This window comes from Capra hircus, chromosome 6 (assembly GCF_001704415.2).
Source record: "Capra hircus breed San Clemente chromosome 6, ASM170441v1, whole genome shotgun sequence".
Taxonomy (NCBI): Eukaryota; Metazoa; Chordata; class Mammalia; order Artiodactyla; family Bovidae; genus Capra; species Capra hircus.
The window spans coordinates 36,624,592-36,650,405 of record NC_030813.1 but is presented as its reverse complement, the minus strand read 5'-3'; the positions used below and the strand labels follow the sequence as shown (position 1 = coordinate 36,650,405).

The following is a 25,814-nucleotide window of genomic DNA, read 5'->3' as shown; positions in this document are numbered from 1 at the left end:
AGTCACATCTGGAGAGAATGAAGAAGTATTTTTGTGTTAAACTGTTATATATTCACTTTAATAAAATGCTTTAGTATTTGTTGCAAGTACAGCTGCTAAAAAAAAAATCTTCCTAAGGAATCTGTGGAGCATTTAATTTCTTACATACGAATGGTCATGTAAAGTTCATCTCATTTCATCTACCTGTTTCTCCTTTTTTTTGTATTCCTGCTTATTAACATTGCTGTATTTTTAAACTACTTTTAAAATTTATATATAGATGACACACATTCTCTTGAGCAATACTGTCTTTGTTCCATAAAGATGTAGTCTTAAATTCTTTAAAAGTTCTCTTTTCTATTTAGAGAACATTCCAAAGAAGTGATTTGTCTAAGAGTCAAGTGGGCATAGTGTTCTTGTACAGACTGTTGTGATATGAATTTTGTATAGAGGAGTGTATCCAAACTCAGAGACACAGTGCACTTATGTGATGTTTGCTCCTTGTTAGAGTGGAGGTGTGTTTACCTTTGGTGCTGGTTCCTGTGGGCAACTTGGACATGATTCCATGAATGATGAGGTCAATCCGAGAAGAGTTCTGGAGCTGATGGGCAGTGAAGTCACTCAAATTGCTTGTGGCAGGTGAGTGCTCCTAAGAACTTCCTCAGATCTGTTAAGACTCAGAAATGGATCTTGTCTTTATAGTGATGTGGCTACTCCTAACCAGTGTTGTTCTAAGAAAGCAACTGCATGCATACCTATGGTGAAAATTTGGAGAGAGTTCAATCTGAGCAGGGTGTGGCAAGGAAGGGTTTTAGAGAAGCAGAGCTACATGGGGCCAGTGTAGTTCTTTGGGGATAAAGAATAGCATGACATGAGGGAGACATGTAGAAAGGAAAGTGAGAGAGCCTCAAAGAAATCTTGGAAATTTTGCTAATTTTCCCCGCCTCTTTCTGTTCATCCCAAATGCAGGAGGGCCTTAAATTCTTTCCAGGTCTTACCACCATCCCAATGACCTAGCGTATCAGTGAAGGGCAGTATTATGAAGATCCAGCAGTGCAAAAACAAGCACGTGTAAACACGAGAGGATGGCCTTCTGGGGTCACCTGTAGCAATTGCTGTGCTCACATATGGTTGTTAAAAGTCAGTGTGTGTATTCATTCGTTATCAGCAGAAACAATACTGTTGGGTTAATTCACATTATTTTCCCCTAGACAACACACCCTAGCCTTTGTGCCTTCTTCTGGACTCATCTATGCATTTGGTTGTGGAGCCAGAGGTCAGTTAGGAACTGGACACACTTGTAACGTCAAGTGCCCTTCTCCTGTGAAAGGTTACTGGGCCGCCCACAGTGGCCAGCTTTCGGCCAGAGCTGGTAAGAGTGATGCTTATTGGAATTTAATGGTGTTTTAAGTGCTAAAAACACTTGTTATAGAGCATTTTTTTTTTTTTTACCTTGAGGTCTTTTGGGGGGAATAAATACAAGGTATTCAAAAAGTCAACAAATACTTGAGCACTTACTATCTACAGTTGAGATTCTAAAGAATAAAGCAAAAATTCTATTTTGGCCATAAGGATTTTGATTGTGGTGTATCCATTTTATTTACTATTGTTGCTGATAATTAAAGTCCTTATTTATTGAAGGCTTAAGCAAGTTCCATTATCATGCTAAGCACTGAAAACAACATTAAGAACTAGTAGTTCTTATCCCTGTGTTGCAGAGGAGGAAACTGAATCTTATGGAGGTTAAATAGCTTGCCCAAAATGATGTAGATTCTGGGAGCAGAATTTAAACCCAGGCCCGCTTCTTTCTAAAACCTGTGTTCTTTTTAATTTTTAAAAATTTTACAGTTTAAGAAAGTTGCACTCCATTTACAGGTATCACAAAATATTGGCTGTATTCCCTGTGTTGTACAAAGCATCCTTGTAGGCTGTCTCACACCCAGTAGATTGCACCTACCACCCCCAACTCCGTACTGTCCCTCCCCCCCCCACCCCCTCCGCCTGCCTCTGGTAACCACTAGGTTGTTTTCTGTGAACTTTAAAGCCAGTGCTTTTAATGCTTGAGCTCTTGTTACCTTCCCTTTATGATTGCTGTTTTGGCCACAATATGACATGATGTTTTTTCATGCCATTTCTATTTCTTCTCTTAAAGAATAGTTAAGTAACACAGTGTTCCTTTCACTGGAAATCAAAATAAGGCAGTCGTTCAGTAAGAATGACTTGAAGCAATAAATCCAGAAGCTTAAATGGAGATGGAGAGTCATTACAAAGAAGTGTGATTTAATAACTGATTTCGATTTTGAAGACTATAAAGTGGCACAGTTATGGCTTAATCAGAATTTTGACAATAACAACCATAAGAACCCTTCTGGAGTATGAGAAACTTAAGTACAGGGAGGGCCTCCCTGACAACTCAGTTGGTAAAGAATCCACCTGCAATGCAGGAGACCCTGGTTCAGAGTCATTTCCCGTTTGTAAACCTGGCATATAGCACAGGGTCTGGCACAGACTTTTCACTCTAAATATTCATGGAATGAATATATGAGCATCTAAGAATGTTGTGGAACTTGAAATGTAAAATAAACAAGATTTTGTTTTGATCATGTTCCCCAAATTGGAAAAATGGCTAGGTGTCCTCTTATCTCTCATTTGTAAATTTCTTTTTCTCTAAGGCATTGTACTCATGTTAGGGAAGCGTATATTTAAGAAATACACCAATTTTAAAAAACTCCAGTATGTAGGTTAATTTAATTTAATTTAATTTTATTTTTTTTTGCTTTTAGAATACTGTCTGGTAAATATACTTTTTAAAAAAAATTTTTTATTTTTACTTTATTTTACTTTACAATACTGTATTGGTTTTGCCATACATTGACATGGGGGGGGTTCATGTTTGGGAACGCATGTAGGTTAATTTTAAACCACAAAGTTTTCAAAGTTTAATTACAGGATACGACTTATAATGTAAGTAGGTGAATTTCAATTTGTTATACAAATGCTGGTTTTAGGAAGCTTCGTGGTAATTTGGGAGCACAGTGTTCCCGAGAGAGGAAGTTTGAGCTGTGTCTTAAGGGATGGTTTGGAGTTAGCCAGGTAGAGGACAATGAAGGGGTAGGCTGTGGTGAGTACCATGGAACTGCCCCATTCCAGCAGCACCTTTCCATCATGCTCTAGGGGGCGCCACTGCTGGAGAACAGAGTGTGCTCTGGGCGTGGTAGAAGGGAAAGGCATGGAGCTATGAGGTAGTGTGGCGTATTAGAATTGAGTGAGACGGTGGTGTGAGAGTGTCGCTGTGGGCACAGTGTGATGGGAGGCAAAGCGGAAGCAGGACATTGGAGGTTCCTCTATCTGGCGAGCTTCATCCGCAAGTGGCTGCAGACCTCCACACTCAGATGCTGTAAGTGGTGTCTTAGCTGACGTTACGGTTTATAGTAGTGACTGTTTTAAACTTCAGTGTCTTGACAGAGTTAGAGAGAAAAAATAGAAACGAGGTCTATTAGGTCTATAGGACTAGCTGGCAGTTGGCAGGAGGAAGAGCGGGTTAGAGTGGAAGGTACAGTTTTATATGTTTAGTTTTAACTGAAGTAGAAACAGTCCTGGGAAGAGCCAGGAGAGCAGGTTTCCTACTTCTCTGACATAATTAAATGGATAGGAAACCACTCGGAAACATATTTGGAATGTTAGAAAAGGGGGTCAAGGAAAAAGTTTAATTGTTGAAAAACATGCTCTTGAAAATTTTTTGACAGATCGCTTTAAATATCATATTGTTAAGCAGATCTTCTCTGGAGGAGACCAGACTTTTGTACTTTGCTCCAAATATGAGGTAAAATTTTCTTTTGACTATTATCTTGGGGGTGGAATAATGGTGAACCAATATTTATTTTAATAAATAATAGTTACATGAGAGCAGCATTATTCTTTGTTTCTCCCAATTTTATATTATTAAAATAAGCTGACTAAACTTTGAAGTAATCTCCATTTTGTTTCCTTGAAGTGCCAATAATTTTCTTGGTATTTAATCACAGAGTTCTACTTTATAATTGAAAATCATTTATTTATACCTGGATTTGTCCCAAAAGAGATTTAAGGAGGCCTCAGAGAATTCATACTAACTTTGGGATTATTTGACTTTCTATTGTTTCCTTCCCTGTTAAGTAGCAACAAATGCTAGGTATTTGAGAACTCACTGTGCTTGTTTGATGTGATTGAGTGTATACTGAATATAAGAGATGCCATTCAGATATCCTTTATTATTCATCATCTGCTTATAAAACCACACTGAAATTTCCCTCAGGTTGTCTCCTGCATCCCTGTGGTGGGCGAATGACATTCTCTTAGGGTTGGAGGTGGAAGAGAATGTGGGCTAAGTATCTGTGTTGTTGTTCAGTTGCTAAGTTATGTCCGACTCTGCAACCAAGTGGACCTCAGCACACCAGGCTCCCCTGTCCTTCAGTATTTCCCAAAGTTTGCTCAGACTCATGTTGGTTGAGTCGGTGATGTTGTCTGTGATAGGGCTTTAATTCATTCCCCTCTTTCTGGATGAGAAAAATCATTCTGAAGTGAGCACCACAGGTTTGTTTTGTCCTCAACATCCTGCTGCTCTTATGCTCCTCTCCTCTCTCCTTCCCTTCCCTTCCCCTGACCCTTCTTTTATTCAGTCAGCTCTTGGCGAGGATTAGCCATATTGTAGTGCATTGATCCTCATCCTGCCCTGGAGGAGCAGGGAGGGCTCGTGGTGATGACAAAGGAATTCGAGTAGGTTGGGAAGAAAAATGAAGTTCTGTGGACACAAGATGCCCTGTTGGTGCTGGAAACTGTCCCCATTACTCTGATACTGTGCCATCTCTTAACACACGATATTCTTGCCTTCTAGTCAGTATCATTCTCTGACTTTGATAGAAAAGGTTGTGGTGGAGTCTGAGGCTGCAGGTTGGATAGCTGATACTGACGTTAGATATTATCCAGGTCAGGATGCTGCAGAAGGTTCTGTTGAGTGCAGCCATCTGGGCTGAGTTGGAGCTGTTGCTTCAGACCTATTTTAGGCCCAGCTTTAGTGCTTCACAGAGAAACCTTGAGAAAAGCTGAAACTATTCTTTGTTTCCTTAACGTGCCAATAAAGCAAAATATGAAAAGCCCTGAATCTCTGTGGGATAGTTACTTTGTGTCCACAAGTAGTACAGTCTGAAGTATTCCTCTCTCTAAGAAAGTGGGTGGATTAACCAAATTTAATTTTCCTGTGAAATTCAGCATAAAACTTAGTTTCATTCCTTTTGTAAATATGGTATCTGATATATGAAGTTGAATTTTAAATTTACTGTAATTACCATTGTTGGAACCGGAAAACAAAACATTGATGAGAAGGAAGTGAAAGTAGCGTATTATTGTAGAAACAGGGTAGGTTAAAGTTTAAACAACTGGAAGAGTGGTATGCATTAAAAATGTAAGATAAAAAAGCAACTGAAAATAGAATATGACTTAGAAAGGTATTGCCCTTTCTTATAAAACACTGAAACCTGTACACTTTTATTTAAGCTATTAAGCCTAGGTATTTGTTTAGATATAGAGATTGGTCAAAATATGTGTTTCCTCTGTTACCATGACGCATGAAGAATCTCTTAATGACCCAAGAAAAAGCATCTGTGTAGTGACATACTCCATATTTATAAGACACTCCTAAGATTTACTTCAGTTCAGTCCTCAGTTGTGTCCGACACTTTGTGACCCCATGGACTACAGCATGCCAGGCTTCCCTGTCCATCACCAACTCCCAGAGCCTACTTGAATTCGTGTCCATTGAGTCAGTGATGCCATCCAACCATCTCATCCTCTGTCGTCCCCTTCTCCTCCTGCCTTCAATCTTTCCCAGCATAAGGGTCTTTTCCAATGAGTTGGTTCTTTGCATCAGGTGGCCAAAGTATTGGAGTTTCAGCTTCTGCATCAGTCCTTCCAGTGAATATTCAGGACTGATTTCCTTTAGGATTGACTGTTTTGATCTCCTTGCAGTCCATGGGACTCTTAAGAGTCTTCACCAGCACCACAGTTCAAAAGCATCAGTTCCTTGGCGCTCAGCTCTCTTTATAGTCCAACTCTCACATCCATACATGACTACTGGAAAAACCATAGCTTTGCCTAGATGGACCTTAGTTGGTAAAGTAATGTCTCTGTTTTTTAATAAGCTGTCTAGATTGGTCATAGCTTTTCTTCCAAGGAGCAAGCGTCTTTTAATTTCATGGCTGCAGTCACCATCTGCAGTGGTTTTGGAGCCTACCCCAAAATAAAGTCTGTCACTGTTTCCCCATCTATTTGCCATGAAGTGATGGGACCAGATGCCCCAATCTTCGTTTTCTGAATGTTGAGCTTTAAGCCAACTTTTTCACTCTCCTCTTTCCCTGTCATCAAGAGGCTTTTTAGTTCCTCTTCACTTTCTGCCATAAGGGTGGTGTCATCTGCATGTCTGAGGTTATTGATATTTCTCCCGGCAATCTTGATTCCAATTTGTGCTTCATCCAGCCTGGCATTTCACATAATGTACTCTGCATATAAGTTAAATAAGCAGAGTGATAATATGCAGCTTTGATGTACTCCTTTCCTGATTTGGAACCAGTCTGTTGTTCCATGTCCAGTTCTAACTGTTGTTTCCTGACCTCCATACAGGTTTCTCAAGAGGCAGGTCAGGTGGTCTGGTATCGTCTCTTTCAGAATTTTCCACAGTTTATTGTGATCCACACACTCAAAGGCTTTGGCACAGTCAACAAAACAGAAATAGATGTTTTTCTGGAACTCTCTTGCTTTTTCCATGATCCAGTGGATGTTGGCAATTTGATCTCTGGTTCCTCTGTTTTTTCTAAAACCAGCTTGAACATCTGGAAGTTCACGGTTCACTTACTGTTGAAGCCTGGCTTGGAGAATTTTGAGCATTACTTTACTAGCATGTGAGATGAGTGCAGTTGTGCAGTAGTTTGAACATTCTTTTGCATTGCCTTTCTTTGGGATTGGAATGAAAACTGACCTTTTCCAGTCTTTTGGCCACTGCTGAGTTTTCCAAATTTGCTGGCATATTGAGTGCAGCACTTTCACAGCATCGTCTTTTAGGATTTGAAATAGCGCAACTGGAACTCCATTACCTCTACTAGCTTTGTTTGTACTGATGCTTCCTAACGCCCACTTGACTTCGCATTCAGGGATGTCTGGCTCTAGGTGAGTGATCACATCATCGTGGTTATATGGGTCATGAAGATCTATTTTGTATAGCTCTTCTGTGTATTCTTGCCACCTATTTTTAATCTTTTCTGCTTCTGATAAATCCATACCATTTCTGTCCTTTATTGTGGTCATCTTTGCATGAAATGTTCTCTTGGTAGCTCTGATTTTCTTGAAGAGATCTCTAGTCTTTCCCATTCTATTGTTTTCCTCTATTTCTGTGCATTGATCACTGAGGAAGGCTGCCTTATCTCTCCTTGCTATTCTTTGGAACTCTGCGTTTACATGGGTATATTTTTCCTTTTCTCCTTTGCCTTTTGCATCTCTTCTCTACACAGCTATTTCTAAGGCCTCATCAGACCACCATTTTGCCTTTTTACACTTCTTTTTCTTGGGGATGGTCTTGATCCCTGCCTCCTGTACAATGTCATGAACCTCAGTCAATAGTTCTTCAGGTTCTCTGTCTATCAGATCTAATCTCTTGAATCTATTTTTCACTTCCACTGTATAATCGAAAGGGATTTGATTAGGTCATACCTGAATGGTCTAGTGGTTTTCTCTACTGTCTTCAATTTAAGTCTGAATTTGGCAATAAGGAGTTCATGATCTGAGCCACAGTTATCTCCCGGTCTTGTTTTTGCTGACTCTTATGTATCTTTTCCATCTTTGGCTGCAAAGAATATAATCAATCTGATTTCAGTATTGACCATCTGGTGATGTCCATGTGTAGAGTCTTCTCTTGTGTTGTTGGAAGAGGGTGTTTACTATGACCAGTGCATTCTCTTGGGAAAACTCTGTTAGCCTTTGCCCTGCTGCATTTTTTACTCCAAGGCCAAATTTCCCTGTTAGTCCAGGTAATTCGTGACTTCCTGCTTTTGCATTCCAGTCCCCTATAATGATAGTTCTGGAAGGTTGGTCTTGTAGGTCTGGTGGGTCTTCATGGAACCGTTCAATTTCAGTCTCTTCAGCATTACTGATTTGGACATAGACTTGGATTACTGTGATATTGAATGGTTTGCCTTGGAATTGAACAGAGATTATTCTGTCATTTTTGAGATTGCACCCAAGTACTGCATTTTGGACTCTTTTGTTAATTATTGGGGTTGCAAAGAGTCGGACATGACTGAGCAACTAAATTGAGCGTTAATTATATTTATCATGTTTTATATTACACATCTAATATTTATTTATCTTATAACTTGAATTATGTGCTTTCTGACTGCCTATTGCCAATCCCCCATCCCCCCACCTCCTGCCTCTGGTAATCACAAATCAATCTCTTTTTTTATGAGCTTCTTTTATTTTGAAGTATATTAACTTACAACACTGTTTTAATTCCTGGTACAGAACACAGTGATTAATATTTCTATAATTTTGAAATGATCACCACAATGAGTCTCGCTATCATCTGTCACCACACAAATATACTACATAATTAATGACTAAGACCTAGGAGTCTTAAATAAAAGACACCAGTATTCCAGAGATTCTGATTTAACTTGTTTAGAGTGTAACTTGGCCGTCAGGATTTTTGAAAGCTCTGGTGATCCAAAGTGCAGCCAAAGTTGGATACACTGACCTACACCAATTTTTTCTTTTGAGGCTGTACGTAATTCTAAGGCATGGAAAATCAGTGCTTTTTCTTGGGTCTTTCTGTTTGATTCTGTGATTGTAGTTTATCCAAGGCATCTGTGGTTTGTTGGACTTGGGGTGAAGAATGAGAAAATAGTAACATGTTTATATTTTATGTCTGTGTTTGTGTCTGTGTTCAGCTGCTCCTTGGAATGGGGGAAGCAATTAAAATTTACATAATGACTAGTTTTAAGACCATGGTGCAGAGACAGTCTTGTTTGTGAGTTCTCAAGTGTCTGTTTTGTCTTCCAGTTTTTCTCTATGCAGTTCAAGATGGCTTTTGTTCTCTTAATAGATTTCTGTGGTCATTTTTGTTAAAATACTTATCAAAAACCAGATGGTCATCAACTTTGGCGAACGTCTCTTGTCTGTTACATGCCCTCTTCCTTTCCCCTGATAATGCTGTCTTAACTCATCACTCTGAGAAAATAATCGAGAAAATTTACTTTGAAAGTTGTGTTTTTATGATCATCTGGGTAATGTTTTAATACTGCTTTTTTTTCCCTCTCTTCTAGTGACAAGTACAGGAGACATAGAGCACTTTAAATTTTTCTCTAGTTCTAGATCATGATTAGATTTGGGGAAAATAAGTTGAAAAATAGCAGTTTTAGGAAAAGTGCTTATTATATAGCACTGTGCAGCATTTGGGGGTTTAAAGGCCATTATTGATATGTCTTTTATCTTTCTTATAAGTTTATAGCTGTATACTTTGAGCAAGACATTAAGAGGCATTACATTTTCATAGATTATTTACAATATGGATTGTATAGACTTTTTATAATGCATATTGTTGGAGTTTGGTGAACAGTTAAGGCAAAATGATTAGTAATTTAAAAACCTTGATGTTATGGTGATTGAAAGCAGAGGGAGAAAGAAATCTGAAGCAGTCCTCTTGGTTTGGTTTCTCTGGGGAGGATACTGAAGGGCCATCGCGGCTCCACAGCGCCGCATGAGGTCGGCTGAGGCACTGAGCTGCAGTTCAGCTTCCCCTTCTGCCCGATCCTGCCTCCTTCATCCTGAGGAAATGTTCTAGAACTCCTCCCAACCCCAGACTTTAAACATAAATCTCAGGTTCAGAGTCTGTTTCCCAGGTGTAAATCCTTCTGGAGGCAGGGGGGCTGGGGCCTGGCACCACATCCCCACCTGCCCAGGGCAGTTCTGGAGGTCAGTGCAGCTGGGGGCAGTCCAGAGCTTACACTGAGGCAGCTGGCAGGGTGAGTGGTCCATTCTGAAGGGAGAGAGGATCTGGGCGGCGCACCCCCCACTCCTGTACATAAGTGAAACACAAAGTGGGAGATATATAGGGAGAGGGAGATGAGAAAAAGTCCCTGCTGTTCCGTAATTTTTTTTTTTTTTTGCTGTCATATTTAATCCTTCAGAATTCTTCTCCTGCTGTTGACTTCAGGACGATGAACCAAGCACATTACACCAGTTTAATAAATGATGAAACCATAGCAGTTTGGAGACAAAAGCTCTCAGAACACAACAATGCAAATACAATCAAGTACGTGGTTGTTTGTTTTCAGTTCTTTTCAAAGTGTATTGGAATTTCCAACTTAGTGATTTCCCCCTACTTCCATCTTGAGGTTGTGAATATAAATGGGGTTTTGCATTCGAGGGGTCATTTTTTGGGCACACATCTGGTGCCCTTAGCCTGAAATAGCATAGTAAGTTGTTCCCCTATTTTCTTACAAGGTGTATTCCTTAACGTGCTTTGTTTGGACCTTAAAAATCCTAACTGATGAAGACCTGAGTTGGTCTTTCTGCCAAGAAAGCTTAGTGTTATTGTTGTTTAACTCTAAGAGTTTTCTTCATATGCTTCTTCCAAAGCATTCCAATCTAAGCTTATTTTACCTAATCACAATAATTTAGCATTTTCATATTCAAAATGATTAGTTGAGATAGAGAAAAAAGTATAGTTAAAGGACTGAGTCCTTTCAGCAAGTGTATTTCATTCTTAAAAGTTTTTTTTTTTTAATTTTTATAGTTTTACACATTGTATTGGCTTTCCTCAGTTTTTCCATTTTTCAACAGAAGCTGATTCTTGGGGATGAATGAATCAGATTGTGTACTAGGTGATAGTTGTTCCCAGAAAAGTATATAAAGCATTTTACTTTATGAAATAGATTGTAGAGGGGCAAATTCCCTGAGCCCTTTGGACACACCAGCTTTTTGAGTGGGGGATCATTGGGAATGCCCTGGAGCACCTCTGTGACAGTGCTCAGAAGCCCTCGAAGCTTGGTGACTCTGCCAGGGAGTTCAGTCGGGAAAGGGCAGGGAACAGGCTCGGGGGACTAGACTCACTAGGAGGATAGGGGTGTTGGGGCACAAGACTCCCTTGGGTGGGACTTTGACACTTTACTAGTTCTCAGTTTTCTTATTTATAAGCGATGGGATATAAACAGTGATCTCCCCTTCCTGGCCTGGATCCTGTGATTAACAGAAGTTACTGTGATCCCCTCCTCAACTGTATATTTGTTTTGTTCCTTCCCTTTCCCTTATACTAAATAAGAGGGTTCAAGCTTTCTGACATGTAGTATCACTGTGGGTCCTCAGAAACTAGCAATTTCCCCCAAGAAGATCTAGGTAATAGAAATACAAACTTACTTCACTCATTTGTAGTTTCTTTCTAAGATGGGCAACAAAACAGAAGGAAGTATTTGTTCAGTTATTAATTTGCAGAGATACTTTCTGTGTTGGTAAATAACAGCTCAGCTTATGTTTTTTGGTTTTATTTTGGGTTCGTGTTTGGAGGTGAGGGGGAAAGTGTCTTAGAGGGTTGGTGGGAGGAAAGTCCAAGGTCATTATTATTAGGCCTGAGAGTTTTCTTTTGGCAGCTTTAATACTCTTTACTTTAACATGATTTACGGATAATGTAAGTTCTTGTCCGTTTTGAGATAGGACACAGTGTTTTTCCAAGGCTTCACCTGGGTAAGAAGCAGCAGCTATTAAGGAAACTCTGGAATAGAGGAGTAATCTATTGCTGATGCTTAAATAACCATTTATTTATACTTATTAAAGACTTCTTTCCCATTTTTCTTTCTGAGCAGTGGTGTTGTTCAGATATTATCTTCTGCAGCCTGTTGGAATGGAAGTTTTCTTGAGAAAAAGTAAGTGACTTAGTCTTAAAATACCCACATGTGATGCAGGTGCTCACTCAGCAAAGGCTGAGAAAGACTTATGTTCTCTTTGATGGTGGTTGGCTTTAACTCAGTGGGTAAGCTTATGATTTGCACAGAAATGGAAGTGCCAAATGATGATGAGTGAGAGGACACCAGGAAGGGCAGTGCTGATTCATGCCTAGTTGGCAGAGAAGCAGATTACCAAAAGAGAGACAGTATCTCAGAAAGGGTTGGTGTAATCAAAAGTAAGATTTTTCAGGCTATTCCAAAATATTGATAATATTTGTTCTTAAATTCTTTTTTTTTAAATATATATATATTTTATTGAAGTATAGTTGACTTTGCAATGTTTCAGGTACACAGCAAGGTGATTCAGTTATACAAATACACATATATTATTTTTGGAATTATTTTCCATCATCGGTTATTAAAAGATATTGACTATAGTTCCCTATGGTATACAGTAGACCTTTCTTGCTTGTTGCGTATCCATTTTTTAATTAGAAATCTAACATTCTGTTCATACTAAGACAAGTCAAATCAAAATATCAAAATTTTTTTAGTAAGGCATGAATTCATAAGTTTTCTAAAATATATATTATACATATTTATATGTATATGTATACAAAAGCTCTTCTACTATACTAAATAAGGGCTTGAGAAAGAACATTAAAAAAAAAGAGAGGAGATGGAGAAGTTGGAGAACATAAATGAAATGGGAGCATTGATTATGTAATAGAAGAAGTGAAACAGACTAGATAAAAGTAAAAAGATCATCATATAGTCCAGTTGTTTATAAACATGACTGCTCATTAGAAACATCTGGAGCTCTGGAGAAAACCTGAGGATTTGTAGTTTTCCAAAAAGTTTCAAGCTAATTCTGATACGCCTCTGGATTTTAAAAAGTGATTACAGGTTTTTCTATTAGATCCTAGTTTTGCTGATATAGAATTCTATTATTTTTCTATTGACCAGTCATGATACAATGGTATTAAGTGAGTGATAGTTACATAGTCACAATAGCAAAAGATGTTAATTAGTTTTCACAATTAGTAGCCAAACAAAAATAGAAGATAATTATAACTGCAAGCCATAATGGGAGCATGAGTAACTTAACAATATGAATAATTACAATTTGAGGGGAGTATCAAGCAGAATGATGGGGTAGGTGAAAGTGCATACATGCACTTGTTTTCATCCACCCAGCTAGTGTATGTCTTTTAGTTGGTGCTTTTAATCTATTTACATTTAAGGTAATTATTGATATGTATGATCCTATTACCATTTTCTTAATTATTTTGGATTTATTTTCTGTAGGTCTTTTCCTTCTCTCGTGTTTGCTGCCTAGAGAAATTCCTTTGGCGTTTGTTGTAAAGCTGGTTTGCTGATGCTGAATTCTCTTAACTTTTGCTTGTCTGAAAGCTTTTGATTTCTCTATCAAATCTGAAGGAGAGTCTTGTGGGGTAGAGTATTCTTGGTTGAGGTTCTTCCCTTTTATCACTTTAAATATATCATGCCATTCCCTTCTGGCTTGTGGAGTTTCAAATCAGCAGATAGCCTGATGGGAGTTCCCTTGTATGTTATTTGTCATTTTTCCCTTGTTGTTTTTACTATTTTATCTCAGGTCTTTAATTTTTGTCAGTTTGATTGCTATGTGTGGGTGTGCTCCTCCTTGGGTTTATCCTGCCTGGGACTCTCTGTGCTTCCTGGACTTGGTGACTATTTCCTTTCCCATGTTTGGGAAGTTTTTAGCTATTATCTTTTCAAATATTTTCTCAGATCTTTCTCTACTCCTTCTGGAACCCCTATAATGTGAATGTTGGTGTGCTTAATGTTGTTCCGGAGATCTCTTAGGCTGTCTTCATTTCTTTTCGTTCATCTGTATTCTGTTCTGTGGCAATGATTTCTACCGTTCTGTCCTCTAGGCCATTTATTATTCTGCCTCATTATTCTGCAATTGATTCCTAGTGTATTATTCATCTCTCTTTCTTGTTCTTTAGTTCTTGTAGGTCTTTGGTAATCATTTCTTGCATCTTCTCAGTCTTTGCCTCCATTCATTTCCCGAGATCCTGGATCATATTCACTGTCATTATTCTGAATTCTTTTTCTGGAAGATTGCCTATCTCCACTTCATTTAGTTGTTTTTCTGAGATTTTACTTTGTCCCTTCATCTGGGATATAACTTTCTGCTCTTTCATGGTGATTAACTTTCTGTAACATGGTTTTTGTTTTAGCTGCTGTGAGACTGCTTCTTCTTGCTTCTTCTGTCTGCGCTCTGATGGATGAGGCTAAGAGGCTTTTGTAAGCTTCTTGATGGTAGGGACTTGTGATGGGAAAAACTGGGTCTTGCTCTGGTGGCCAGGACCTAGCTCAGTTCAGTTCAGTTCAGTTCAGTCGCTCAGTCGTGTCTAACTCTTTGCGACCCCATGAATCGCAGCACGCCAGGCCTCCCTGTCCATCACCATCTCCCGGAGTTCACTCAGACTCACGTCCATCGAGACTGTGATGCCATCTAGCCATCTCGTCCTCGGTCGTCCCCTTCTCCTCCTGCCCCCAATCCCTCCCAGCATCAGAGTCTTTTCCAATGAGTCAACTCTTTGCATGAGGTGATCAAAGTACTGGAGCTTCAGCTTTAGCATCATTCCTTCCAAAGAAATCCCAGGGCTGATCTCCTTCAGAATGGACTGGTTGGATCTCCTTGCAGTCCAAGGAACTCTCAAGAATCTTCTCCAACACCACAGTTCAAAAGCATCAATTCTTTGGCGCTCAGCCTTCTTCACAGTCCAACTCTCACATCCATACATGACTACAGGAAAAACCATAGCCTTGACTAGACAGACCTTAGTCGGCAAAGTAATGTCTCTGCTTTTGAATATGCTGTCTAGGTTGGTCATAACTTTCCTTCCAAGGAGTAAGCGTCTTTTAATTTCATTCCTGCAGTCACCATCTGCAGTGATTTTGGAGCCCCAAAAAATAAAGTCTGACACTGTTTCCACTGTTTCCCCATCTATTTCCCATGAAGTGATGGTACTGGATGCCATGATCTTCATTTTCTGAATGTTGAGCTTTAAGCCAACATTTTCACTCTCCTCTTTCACTTTCATCAAGAGGCTTTTTAGTTCTTCTTCACTTTCTGCCATAAGGGTGGTGTCATCTGCATATCTGAGGTTATTGATATTTCTCCTGGCAATCTTGATTCCAGCTTGTGTTTCTTCCAGCCCAGCATTTCTCATGATGTACTCTGCATGTAAGTTAAATAAGCAGGGTGACAATATATAGCCTTGAGGTACTTCTTTTCCTATTTGGAAGCATTCTGTTGTTCCATGTCCAGTTCTAACTGTTGCTTCCTGACCTGCATACAGAATGTGGTCCGCTGGAGAAGGGAATGGCAAGCCACTTCAGTAGTCTTGCCTTGAGAACCCCATAAACAGTATGAAAAGGACCTTGCTCAGTAAAGCTTTAATCCAATTATCTGCTGATGGGTGGGGTTGCACTTCCATCCTTGTAGTTTTTTCACCTGTGGCAACTTATCCCCGGGGTCTAAAGGCTGTATGGTAGGGTTAATGGTGGACTCCATGAAGGTTTACACCAAGGGGAACCTTCCACTGCCCTTGTCCCTGTGGTGAGCCCCTGCTGACCCACGCCTCCACCGGAGGCCCTCCAACACTAGCAGGTAGTTTTGGTTCAGTCTCTGGTGAGGTCACTGCTCCTCTCCTCTGAGTCTTGGAGGGCATGCATTTTGTTTGTGCCCTCCAAGACCAGAGTCTGTTTCCCCCAGTCCTCTGGAAGGCCTATAATCAAATCCTACTGGCCCTGAAGGCCATATTCCATGGGGATTCCTAGTCCCTTAGTTGGATTTCCAGGCTGGGAAGCCTAACGTGGAGTTCACAGCCTTCACAATCGTGTGAGACTTTCTTTTTCATTGTTGTTCTCCAGTCTGTGGGTCACCACCTGGCAGGTATGAGATTTGATTTTATTATGATTGCATCCCCACCTACCATCTTGCTGTGGCAGCTGTCTTTGGACATGGGGTGTCTTTTTTTGGTGGGTCCAGCGTCCTCCTGTTAAAATGGTTGTTCAACAGCTAGTTGAAATTTTGGTGATCTCGCAGGAGGAGACGAGCACACGTCCTTCTGCTCTGCCATCTTGAACTGGAAGCGGACAATTCTGTTCTTAAATTCTTATTTCTTTAAATAATCTATCTCCCTGTTTCTTTGACTCCTTTCCCATTGTTGGAATTTAGGGAAAGTTCCAAGAAGGTTCCAGGGATTCCTTGGTCTCAGGGCCAGCCCAGCCCACCAGAGAATTGCATTTGGCCTAAACTCCCAGGTTGTAAATAGTGTTTCCTTGCTAGGCCTTATCCTGTCTGCAGATATTGTGGCCACAGAAGGGTCTCGTCATGGATTTTGATTTTTGGTGATCCAAGAAGTCCCAACCTTCTCACCATCCTTTTTCTGTCTGTGGCAAGGCTAATGAAATCCCATGAAGACTTAGACCTCAGTTCTGTGTGTCAGTTGCACCCCCTACCTCACCCCCAATTCTGTCCCTAACTGGGTTGTAAGAGGTTGCTTCAGGAACTCTGTTCAGTTGCAATTAAAGATTGCAAAGCCATTTGTATCATTAGGGCAGCTGAAATGAGCTCATCCAACTAATTTCAGAATCAATACTTAGCCTTTTTCCTCCAGGGAAAAAATTTTGTGTTGATGTTGGTCTTTTAGGACAGTGATTCTCAACCAGGCTGATTTGTTTCCCAGGGGACATTCAGCATTATCTCATGACATGTTTTGGTTGTTACTGTGGTGGTGAGTATACTACTGGAATCTAGTGGGCAAAGGCCACGGGTGCTGCTAAGCATCTTACAGTCCCACCCACCCAACGAAGAATTATCTGACAACCACAAAAGTCAGTGATCCCAAGGTTGAGAAACCTTATTCTAGAAGGACAATTTTTATGAAAGTTGGGAATGGCTCTTGTTAGATTTGTTAGATTATCCAGCCTTAATTTGTTAGTTGCTCAGTGGTATCAGGTCTGACTCTTTGTGACTGTATGGCCTGTGGCCCACCAGGCTCCTCTGTCCATGAGATTTTCCAGGCAAGAGTATTGGAGTGGGTTGCCATTTCCTTCTCCAGGGGATCTTCCCCGTCCAGGGATCGAACCCACATCTCCTGTGTCTCCTGAAATGGCGGGCAGATTCTTTACCACTGAGCCACCTGGGAATTCCCAAAGACCAGTTTAACAAAGCATAAATACATGTAGAGAAAGTCTTTTGATTTTTCTTAGCAGTATAGCAGAAGGTACTTCTAAGCATATGGAAGGCCGCATATGGGATAGCAGAAACAATTTCTATGTTTTGGCAAATTTATTTTTAGAACAACAGTGCAAAAGATTCAACAAACAGAGAAAGCCCAAGTAACTCCTCTTGATTGACCAGTTAGGTTCCAATGCATATAATTATATAATTAAACTTTTTTCATGTTAGGAACTCTGCTTATGTTTTTATAAATTGTAATATTGCCATCAGATGACTGTAAAACTATCTGAATATGTTTGTTACGCATAAGCAGAAGTCTGTTTCGCAAATAGTTCTTTTGTAATTAGTAGATGTGGTATGTTTAAGAGTGGAAATTTAAGAGACATTCTTTAAGTCTGTAAAAGGCTGAAAGTTTATTTAAAACAGAAAAATGATTAGTTGTTAGGAAGTTAAAAACAGTTGTGGTTCAGTCGTGTTTGACTTTTTGCGACCCCATGGCTTGCAGCAAGCCAGGTTGCCCTGTCCTTCACCATCTCCCAGAACTTGCTCAAACTCAAGTCCGTTGAATTGGTGATGCCATCCAACCATCTTGTCCTCTGTCGTCCCCTTCTCCTCCCTCCATCAATCTTTCCCAGTATCAGGGTCTTTCCCAATGAGTTGGCTGTTCTCATCAGGTGGCCAAAGTATTGGAGCTTCAGCATCAGTCCAAGGAATATTCAGGATAAAATTAGTCCTGGATTGAATGTAATTGTATCCCTTATGTTAACTGAGTAATACACTAACTTTGCATTTATTATAGATCCGATATTAAAAAACTTGCTTTAAACTTGGTATTTGTTGATGAGTGGGCCACATTGCACAAGGGATTTTGTTGTACCTAGGCACAGCATCTGCCTTTGGTTCAAAGTACCACAGTGACAGAAGGAGGCAAAAATACAAGAGTTAATCAGAAAAATAATATTCTGCCTATAAATTTCAAGAGAGTCTCACTTTAATGACTTAAATTGTAAGATCATCTTGAAAAAGGGATTCAGAGAGATTTATTCTGTTGGGTTTCCCCAAAGTTCATGTTTTCATGCATCTTGTCTGCCAGGTGAAATTTAAGTTGGATCAGTATGTGCAAACTATATGTTGACCTTTTCATAATTCATCCCTATCAGAGTGTTTGCTTTGTTTTTCTTTTATTACATGTTTTTTTTCTTTTTGTTTAGAATTGATGAGCATTTTAAAACAAGTCCCAAAATCCCTGGAATTGATCTGAACTCAACGAGAGTGTTATTTGAAAAGTTGATGAACTCTCAGCACTCCATGATTCTAGAACAGGTATTTTTTTTACTTATATAAAGTACATGCTTAAAATGCATTTTTGCATTGAAATAAGTCAACTTTCAAGAGGAAAAAAAAGTAAGATGAAAAGGCAGAAGTCTTGTATAAATGTTACCTCTGTAAAATACATTAGGGATTTGTCTTAACTTTAACTTTTCTATTTAGTTTAAATTTTTCTAAGGAAATCCCCACCCCCTAGAGTATAAGGTTGGCAAGGGCAGGGACCTTTGGCTTTTCTTTTCACTGATGTATCCTGATTGCCCAGACTGGCGCCTGGCTTGTAGATGGTCCTGAGTGCATACTGAATGAGTAAGAGTTGAGTCTCTCAAATAATTTATGGGTTTAGAGATCAGGTAACTAGATTGAATTTCTCATTACTCTTTTCTCTCATACAGATCTTAAATAGCTTTGAAAGTTGCCTGATTCCTCAGTTATCGAGTTCACCGCCAGATGTTGAAGCAATGAGAATCTACTTAATACTCCCAGAGTTTCCCCTGCTCCAGGATTCCAAGTATTACATAACGTTGACTATCCCCCTGGCTATGGCCATTCTGCGGCTGGATACAAACCCCAGCAAAGTCTTAGGTGAATTTGCTGCACAGCACTGGAAGTTTCTGCTTTATATTTTATTGGTGTGACCATTGGCTCCTGTTGGATTGAGATCCAAGATTTGTTATCATTTAATATGCTTAACACTTAAACTTTTCTTTCTTTGCTGTTAATTTCTAATTTCAAGCCATATTTTCAGTTTAAACAAATTGAACCATTATTTTGGTTGCTTGAAACAATTTACGCCATACTTATCTTGATTTTTAAATATTCACAAAGTTAGATTATTTGACTTAATTTTTTTTCCTCCTGTGCTTGCTGGTGGTTAATAGTGTCTCAAGTATTAGTGTCCATCTGTTGTTCTTTCTCTTATAATTAATTTAGGGGGTGGGAGTGAAATGAACATTGTGGTGTGATACACAGGTCTCCAGAAAAGGAGAGGAAAAAAATGACCTAGTGGAGACTTACCAAATGTTTGTTTTGTTTTTCTTTTTTAGGACAGTTGAGTCCACACTGATTTTTGCAGGCTACGGACACTTTGCTGAGATAAGAACCTTCCGTTCCTCAGTGAATTGGAGAGTGTCTCTCATGGGAGTAGCGCCTGAGATGTTTTTATTAATCAAATGCAGAAAATCTGTCACCTGGCTTTTTCTTTTCATTTATTTTTTTTTCCTGGTAATTTTTTTTAGGTGTTCACTACAGCTCAGTAACTTCTGTGTTCCATATGGACTAGGCTGTTACTTGAGTGTGGTCTCCCCGCGAGTAGAGACCTGTATTGCTCAGGATGGAATACTGTCTTTTCCTATTGCTCCCATCTTTGTAGAAGATATAAACACAGAAATAATCATGAATATGTTAGTCCTTAATTTTTTTTTAAGCTCACAAGCTCTTGGGGTATATTTTCTCAGGTATTCGAGTAGACTGTGAGATAGAGATGGCAATCTCTGAAGGAATATTACCTCACTTTTAAGTTTTTTTAAAAATTATTTTATTATTTATTATTTTAATTTTCTCAGAGAGAATAGCACAAAAAGATCAGAATAGTTCAGTTTTACACTTAATTTGTTTTTAAATTCTAATCATAGAAATTGAAAAGAATACTTCAAAGAGGAGAGAACACTGCAAGTAACCATCACACAAATTCACAATGATCAATATTTTGCCCTTTTAGTTTTCTCCATTCTCCCTACCACTACCTTGTAATCTTTTCTGGAATGCACTTGAAAAATCTTGGACATTATATTACTTCATCCTATAAGTATGTCAGTGTGACTGAGTTTGTTTCTGACAAAGTAAAACCAGTGGTATAGTCTTCTTGTCTGGTCATGAGAAAGTATTGTTTGTTAAGAAACAGAAATATGTAGTTTTTCAACTAATGATGCCTCTTGAAAGGAAGGACTGGTTGCCATATCGGTGCTGCATCTGGGGTGTGTGGTCCTCGGCATCCCTGGTACAGGGCTTAGGTGGTGGCTGAAAGGACTAGGGTGTGTGGATGCTCCTGCCCAAAGTGTATACCTGAGCGTCTTGACCACATATGTCCTTGAGACTGAAATTTTAGATTAGCCTTCTGATTGAGTCTTTGAAGGAAGCAGTCACATGAAGCTTTATAAAAAAGCTCCAAGGTTCTCCTGCAGCCACCACTCTCTCCAGAAATGCTTTAATGGATTCTTTTTAAAGTCAGTTTTGGGAAACTATGTTTTAGACTAATGCTTATCTTCTAGCTGGAGCAGTTTTTAGTTAGTAGACAGAAGACATAAATACTTGATCAAGATCACATGTTGAAATATATCTTTTTTTTCTTTTCTAAAGATAACTGGTGGTCTCAGGTATGCCCGAAATACTTCACAAAACTGGTAAACCTCTATAAAGGTGCAGTCGTTTATCTGCTGAGAGGAAGAAAGACATTCTTAATCCCTGTACTGTTTAACAATTATGTTACAGCAGCTCTCAAGCTCTTGGAGAAGTTATACAAGGTAAGCATAGAGAAGACCCAGAGGGGAGAGGGGTGGAGAGAGAGTAGGATAAAATGATCAACCCACATGTTCAGTGGAAAGCCGTTTTCCAGGCTTCTGGGTCTTAACTGTCCTCGTTTCGTTCTTCATCAGGTAAATCTTAAAGTGAAACATGTGGAATATGATGCATTTTACATTCCTGAGATTTCCAGTCTCGTGGACATTCAGGAAGACTACCTCATGTGGTTCTTGCATCAAGCAGGAATGGTAAGAATTCACGTGAAGCATATCTTAAAGCTTTACTCTTTTCTCAGAGCACAAGGACAAGAAGAAAACATCTGAGTTCTATAATTTGTCCTTGACTTTGATGTTAGTGTCACACCTGTGCTTTATTGACTGGCTTTTGCATTCTTAAAACACTGAAGTACTTTGAGCAATCATAAGACTCATAAGCAGTCACAAATGGGTAGTCACCCGAATGACATAATTTTAATTAGTTGCCAACATTAAAAAAATCAAGGTATCTGAAGTAGTCAAACTCATAGAAACATAAAGTAGAAAAGTGGTTGCCAGGGTCTAGTGAGGAGAAATTGGAGAGTTTTTTAAATGGGTTTAGACTTTTTTAAGAAATTAAGTGTAGTTGATTTACAATATTATGTTAGTTTCAGGTACACAGCAAAGTGATTCGTCTTTCTATATCTATAACTTTGTTCCTTTTTAGATTCTTTTCCCTTATAGAATATTACAAAATATTGAGTATAGTTCCATGTGCAATTACAGTAGGTCCTTGTTGTCTGTTTTGTATATAGTGGTGTGTACATGTTAATCTCAAACTCCTAATTTATCTTTCCCCTACCATGGCCCTTTGGTAACCATGAATTTGTTTTCTAAGTCTGTGAGTGTGTGTTATAAATATGTTCATTTGTAACAGTTTTTAGATTCCACATGTAAGTGAAATCACTTGATATTTGTCTTTTTCTGTGTGGCTTACTTAGTATAATAATCTCTAGGACTTTCAGTTTTGCAGGATGAAAAAATTCTGGAGATTCATTGCACAGTAATGGAAATGTATTTGAGACTAATGAATCTAACACGGTAAAGATGGTAAACTTTGTGTCTTTTACCACAATTTAAAAAGTCAAGGAACATAAAATGAATTTCTGGCCTTTCTTGAGACCTGGAAGACCTGGCAACATGACCTGTCTCCCAGATGGTGCCAGCTGGCTGGAGTTCAATAGGGGCTCTTTAGATGTGGCTTATACATGCCAGAGTCCCCACTGCAGTTTGGTTTTGACATTGAGGAAAGGGTCATTTGCTATTATCTTCATCTAACAGCTAGTCAGCTTGAGTCATGTCAGCTGCCTGAACCCTACAGGATGCCTGGTTTGGGATTATGTGTGTGAAAATGTCACATATCCCTGACCTAGTTCTCGCTTACATTACAACTGTGGGTTTGCCTGCCACCCTTCAGTTGGCTCTACAGTTTGTTTGTAGACTGGCTTGGGATATATGCAAGGCTTTTTAGGATCACCCATCTGTGGATTATGTATAAATTTGAGTGATGTCAGAAAACAGAGTGATAATATGGTTATTTAGTGAAGCCGTGCAGAGCAGACACGTTTGAGATGAGTCCTTGCCAATTTAACAGTTTCATCACTGACATTTAGGCAATATTTTCCTATACACTGCAGGGATTTTGGAGGTCAGTTGTTGTTGTTTAGCCAGCTCTTTTTTGGACCCCGTGGACTGTAGCCTACCAGGCTCTTCTGTTCATGGGATTTCCCAGGCAAAAATACTGGAGTGGGTTGCATTTCCTTCTCAGGGGGATCTTCCCTAACCCAGGGATTGAACCCAAGACTCCTGCTTTGGCAGGTGGATTCTTAACCACTGAACTACCAGGGAAGTCCTTTAGAGGTCAGTAGTGGTTTCCAAAAGCAAGTCATTTAAATAGGTTTCTTTAAGGAAGATTTTTTCTTTGTCAAATACCAGATGATCAATGCTGGAGACTATAGAGTGTTTTAATAAGGGTTTTGATTACCTTAAAAAGCCAAAATACTTTTCAAAAAAGTGGATAAATCTTCTAAATGGGTTTATGTAGGCATGGAAGCTAGCAATGAACTCTATTTCCATCTGCTAATATAGAAGTTGTATGAAGACAAACTTCTCTGTTTTATGAATTCATGAATAAATATTCATTGACTCATAAAATGTTAAGCGCTGCAGTAAGTCTTATGAATTATTTAGCCAGCTGCTTTGTTTCTAGGTGAGAAATTGGAGTCTCAGAGGAGCTAAACAATTTTTCCACCAACTCAGTTAGCTTAAAAGCCAATTGTTCTGACTTCTAATCTACTCTTTCTGTGACTTCCTACTGAATTCTAATGGACTCTAATTTACTATGACCCTACAAAAGAAGTTGTTGGTGTTAAAAATATAGGTTATCATGACTGTGGTCTCTGAATGGAGTACTTAAGTGAGCAACTTCTATAACTTTTTTTATTGTTCCATTCTCTTAATATTTGATAAACATATATAAGCCTTAAATACCAGCTGCTCATCTCCTCTTCAATAATTAAGGTTATTATAGAAAGATACAAAATTGGGTAAAATAACTTGACCCTTTGTGATTTCTGTGGAATTTTTTCTGTTACATAATACTATTAGAAATTAAAGTTTAAATTTCTTGATATCTTGGATTTTAACCTAAAATGCTAAAGCTTTTTCATGTATTTGTTTTTTTAACTTTTTGAGGTATAATTGACATGTCACATTATATTATTTCAAGTGTATACCATAATGATTTGATATTTACACACACTGAAATGATCACTGTGAGTCTAGTTACTGTCTGTCACCACAGATAGTTGCAAATTTTTTTCTTAGGTAACTTTTAAGAATTACTCTCTTAGCAACTTTAGCAACTAAAATAGGCAGTACTGTTCTACTATCTGTAGTCACCATGCTGTACATTATATTACTGTGACTTGTTTTATGACTAAAAGTCTGTACCTTTGACCCTCCTCACCCATTTTGCCCACCCTCCATCTCTTCTTCCCTCTGGCAGTCACCTAACCTGTCTCTTATCTGTGAGTTTGCTATGGTTTTGCTTGTTTAGATTGCAAGCAAATCTTGGAATATATTCACTTCCAAATATGAGTGAAATTGTATTGAGCTTCTCTTCATCTGACTCACTTCAAGGTCCATCCAAGTTGTTGGAAATGGCAATATTCCATTCTTTTTGTCTGAGTATTACTGTTCGTTCACTCAGTAAAGCCAATTTCTGACACCAGGTTGTGGGAAGGAAAATATAGCATTTATTGCAGAGTGCCAAGCAAGGAGCCCAGGGCAGCTAGTGTTCAGAACACCTGAACTCCCCAGTGGGCTTCAGGAAAGCGTTTGAATGGCCACAGGAGGGATGAGGGTGGCAGGGTATGTAATCAGCCCACGCACAAATCTCACTGATGGTGAGGTAAGAGGGCGGTGTCATTGTCAGTCCTCGGGCTCCAGTACGTCTGGGGCTGTGTGCTCATGGTCGTCAGGCAGTAATTTCTTGCATTTGGTGGGGATTTTAGTATCTGCTGCACAGCTCAGGAAATGTGCTCCAGGTACCGTTATCTAGGTCCTTCAGAAAGGAGCTAAAACAGAGGATGGTGGGAGTGGTCTGTTCGAGAAAGGCCCCATAACGTCATGCTTGGTTACATGAGTAATATTGCACTGTGTGTGCCTTATCTTCTTTCTCCATCCACATATCTGTGAATGCTTAGGTTGTTTCCATATCTTGGCTAATGTAATAAGGCTGCTCTGAATATGGGGGTACATATATCTTTTTGAATTAGTGTTTTTTGTATTTTTTGGATAAATATCCAGAAGTAGAACAGCTGGATCATATGGTAATTCTATTTTTAATTTTTTGAAGATCCTTCATATAATTTTCCGTAGTGGCTATACCAGTTTAAATTCCTGCCAGCAATGCATGAGGAGTCTCATTTCTGTATATCCTTGCCCAAAATAGTATTTTTTGTTCATAGCAATTTGGACAGATGTGAGATGATATCTCAGTATGGTTTTGATTTGCATTTTCCTGATGATTAATGAAGTTGAGCATCTTTGCATGTGCCTATTAGCCATCTGTGTGTTGACTTTGGAAAAATGTTAAGGTTCTCTGCCCATTGTTTAATTTTTTTTTTTTATATTGAGTTGTATGAGTTCTTTGTGTATTTTGTTAACACCTTATCAGACATATTGTTTGCCAATACCTCTCCCATTCTGTAGGCTGCCTTTTCATATTGTTGATGGTTTCCTTTGCTGTACAGAAACTTTTTAGTTTGATCTAATTCCCTGATTTATTTTTGCTTTTTTTGTCTTTGATTTTTGAAGTCAGATCCAAAACATCACTGCCAAGACTGATATCAAGTTGCTTACTACCTATGTTTTCATCTATGCGTTTATGATTTCATATCTTACATTCTAGACTTTGATCCATTTTCAGCTAATTTTTATGTATAGTAAGATAATGATCATTTTGTTCATTTGTACATGCCTGTCCAGTTTTCTCAACACCATTTATTGAAAAGATTGTCCTTTTCCCATTGTGTGATCTTGCCTCCTTTTGATTGACCATATATTCATAGGCTTATTTATGAGCTTAAACACTTTCAAATGATAGTAATGAACAATAAGTGGATTTTCCCCAGCCTTATTGAGGTATAATTAACAAACAAAATTGTAAATATTCGAAGTGTACAATGTGATGATTTGATGCACATATACATTGTGAAATGATTACAAAGATCAAGTTGATTATCA

The 25,814-nt window shown here is 38.9% G+C and overlaps 1 protein-coding gene across 1 annotated transcript in view; it reads left to right on the top strand.

Moving 5' to 3' along the window:
- HERC3 (HECT and RLD domain containing E3 ubiquitin protein ligase 3) overlaps positions 1-25,814 on the top strand; it is a 139,315-nt gene that overhangs the window by 60,022 nt on the left and 53,479 nt on the right. Inside the window, exons 8-16 of the mRNA XM_005681443.3 lie at positions 488-618; positions 1,191-1,351; positions 3,726-3,802; positions 10,191-10,315; positions 11,862-11,921; positions 18,396-18,507; positions 18,906-19,095; positions 20,869-21,032; positions 21,165-21,278. Coding sequence (XP_005681500.1) covers positions 488-618; positions 1,191-1,351; positions 3,726-3,802; positions 10,191-10,315; positions 11,862-11,921; positions 18,396-18,507; positions 18,906-19,095; positions 20,869-21,032; positions 21,165-21,278 — 1,134 coding nt within the window. The remainder of the gene's footprint in view (positions 1-487; positions 619-1,190; positions 1,352-3,725; positions 3,803-10,190; positions 10,316-11,861; positions 11,922-18,395; positions 18,508-18,905; positions 19,096-20,868; positions 21,033-21,164; positions 21,279-25,814) is intronic.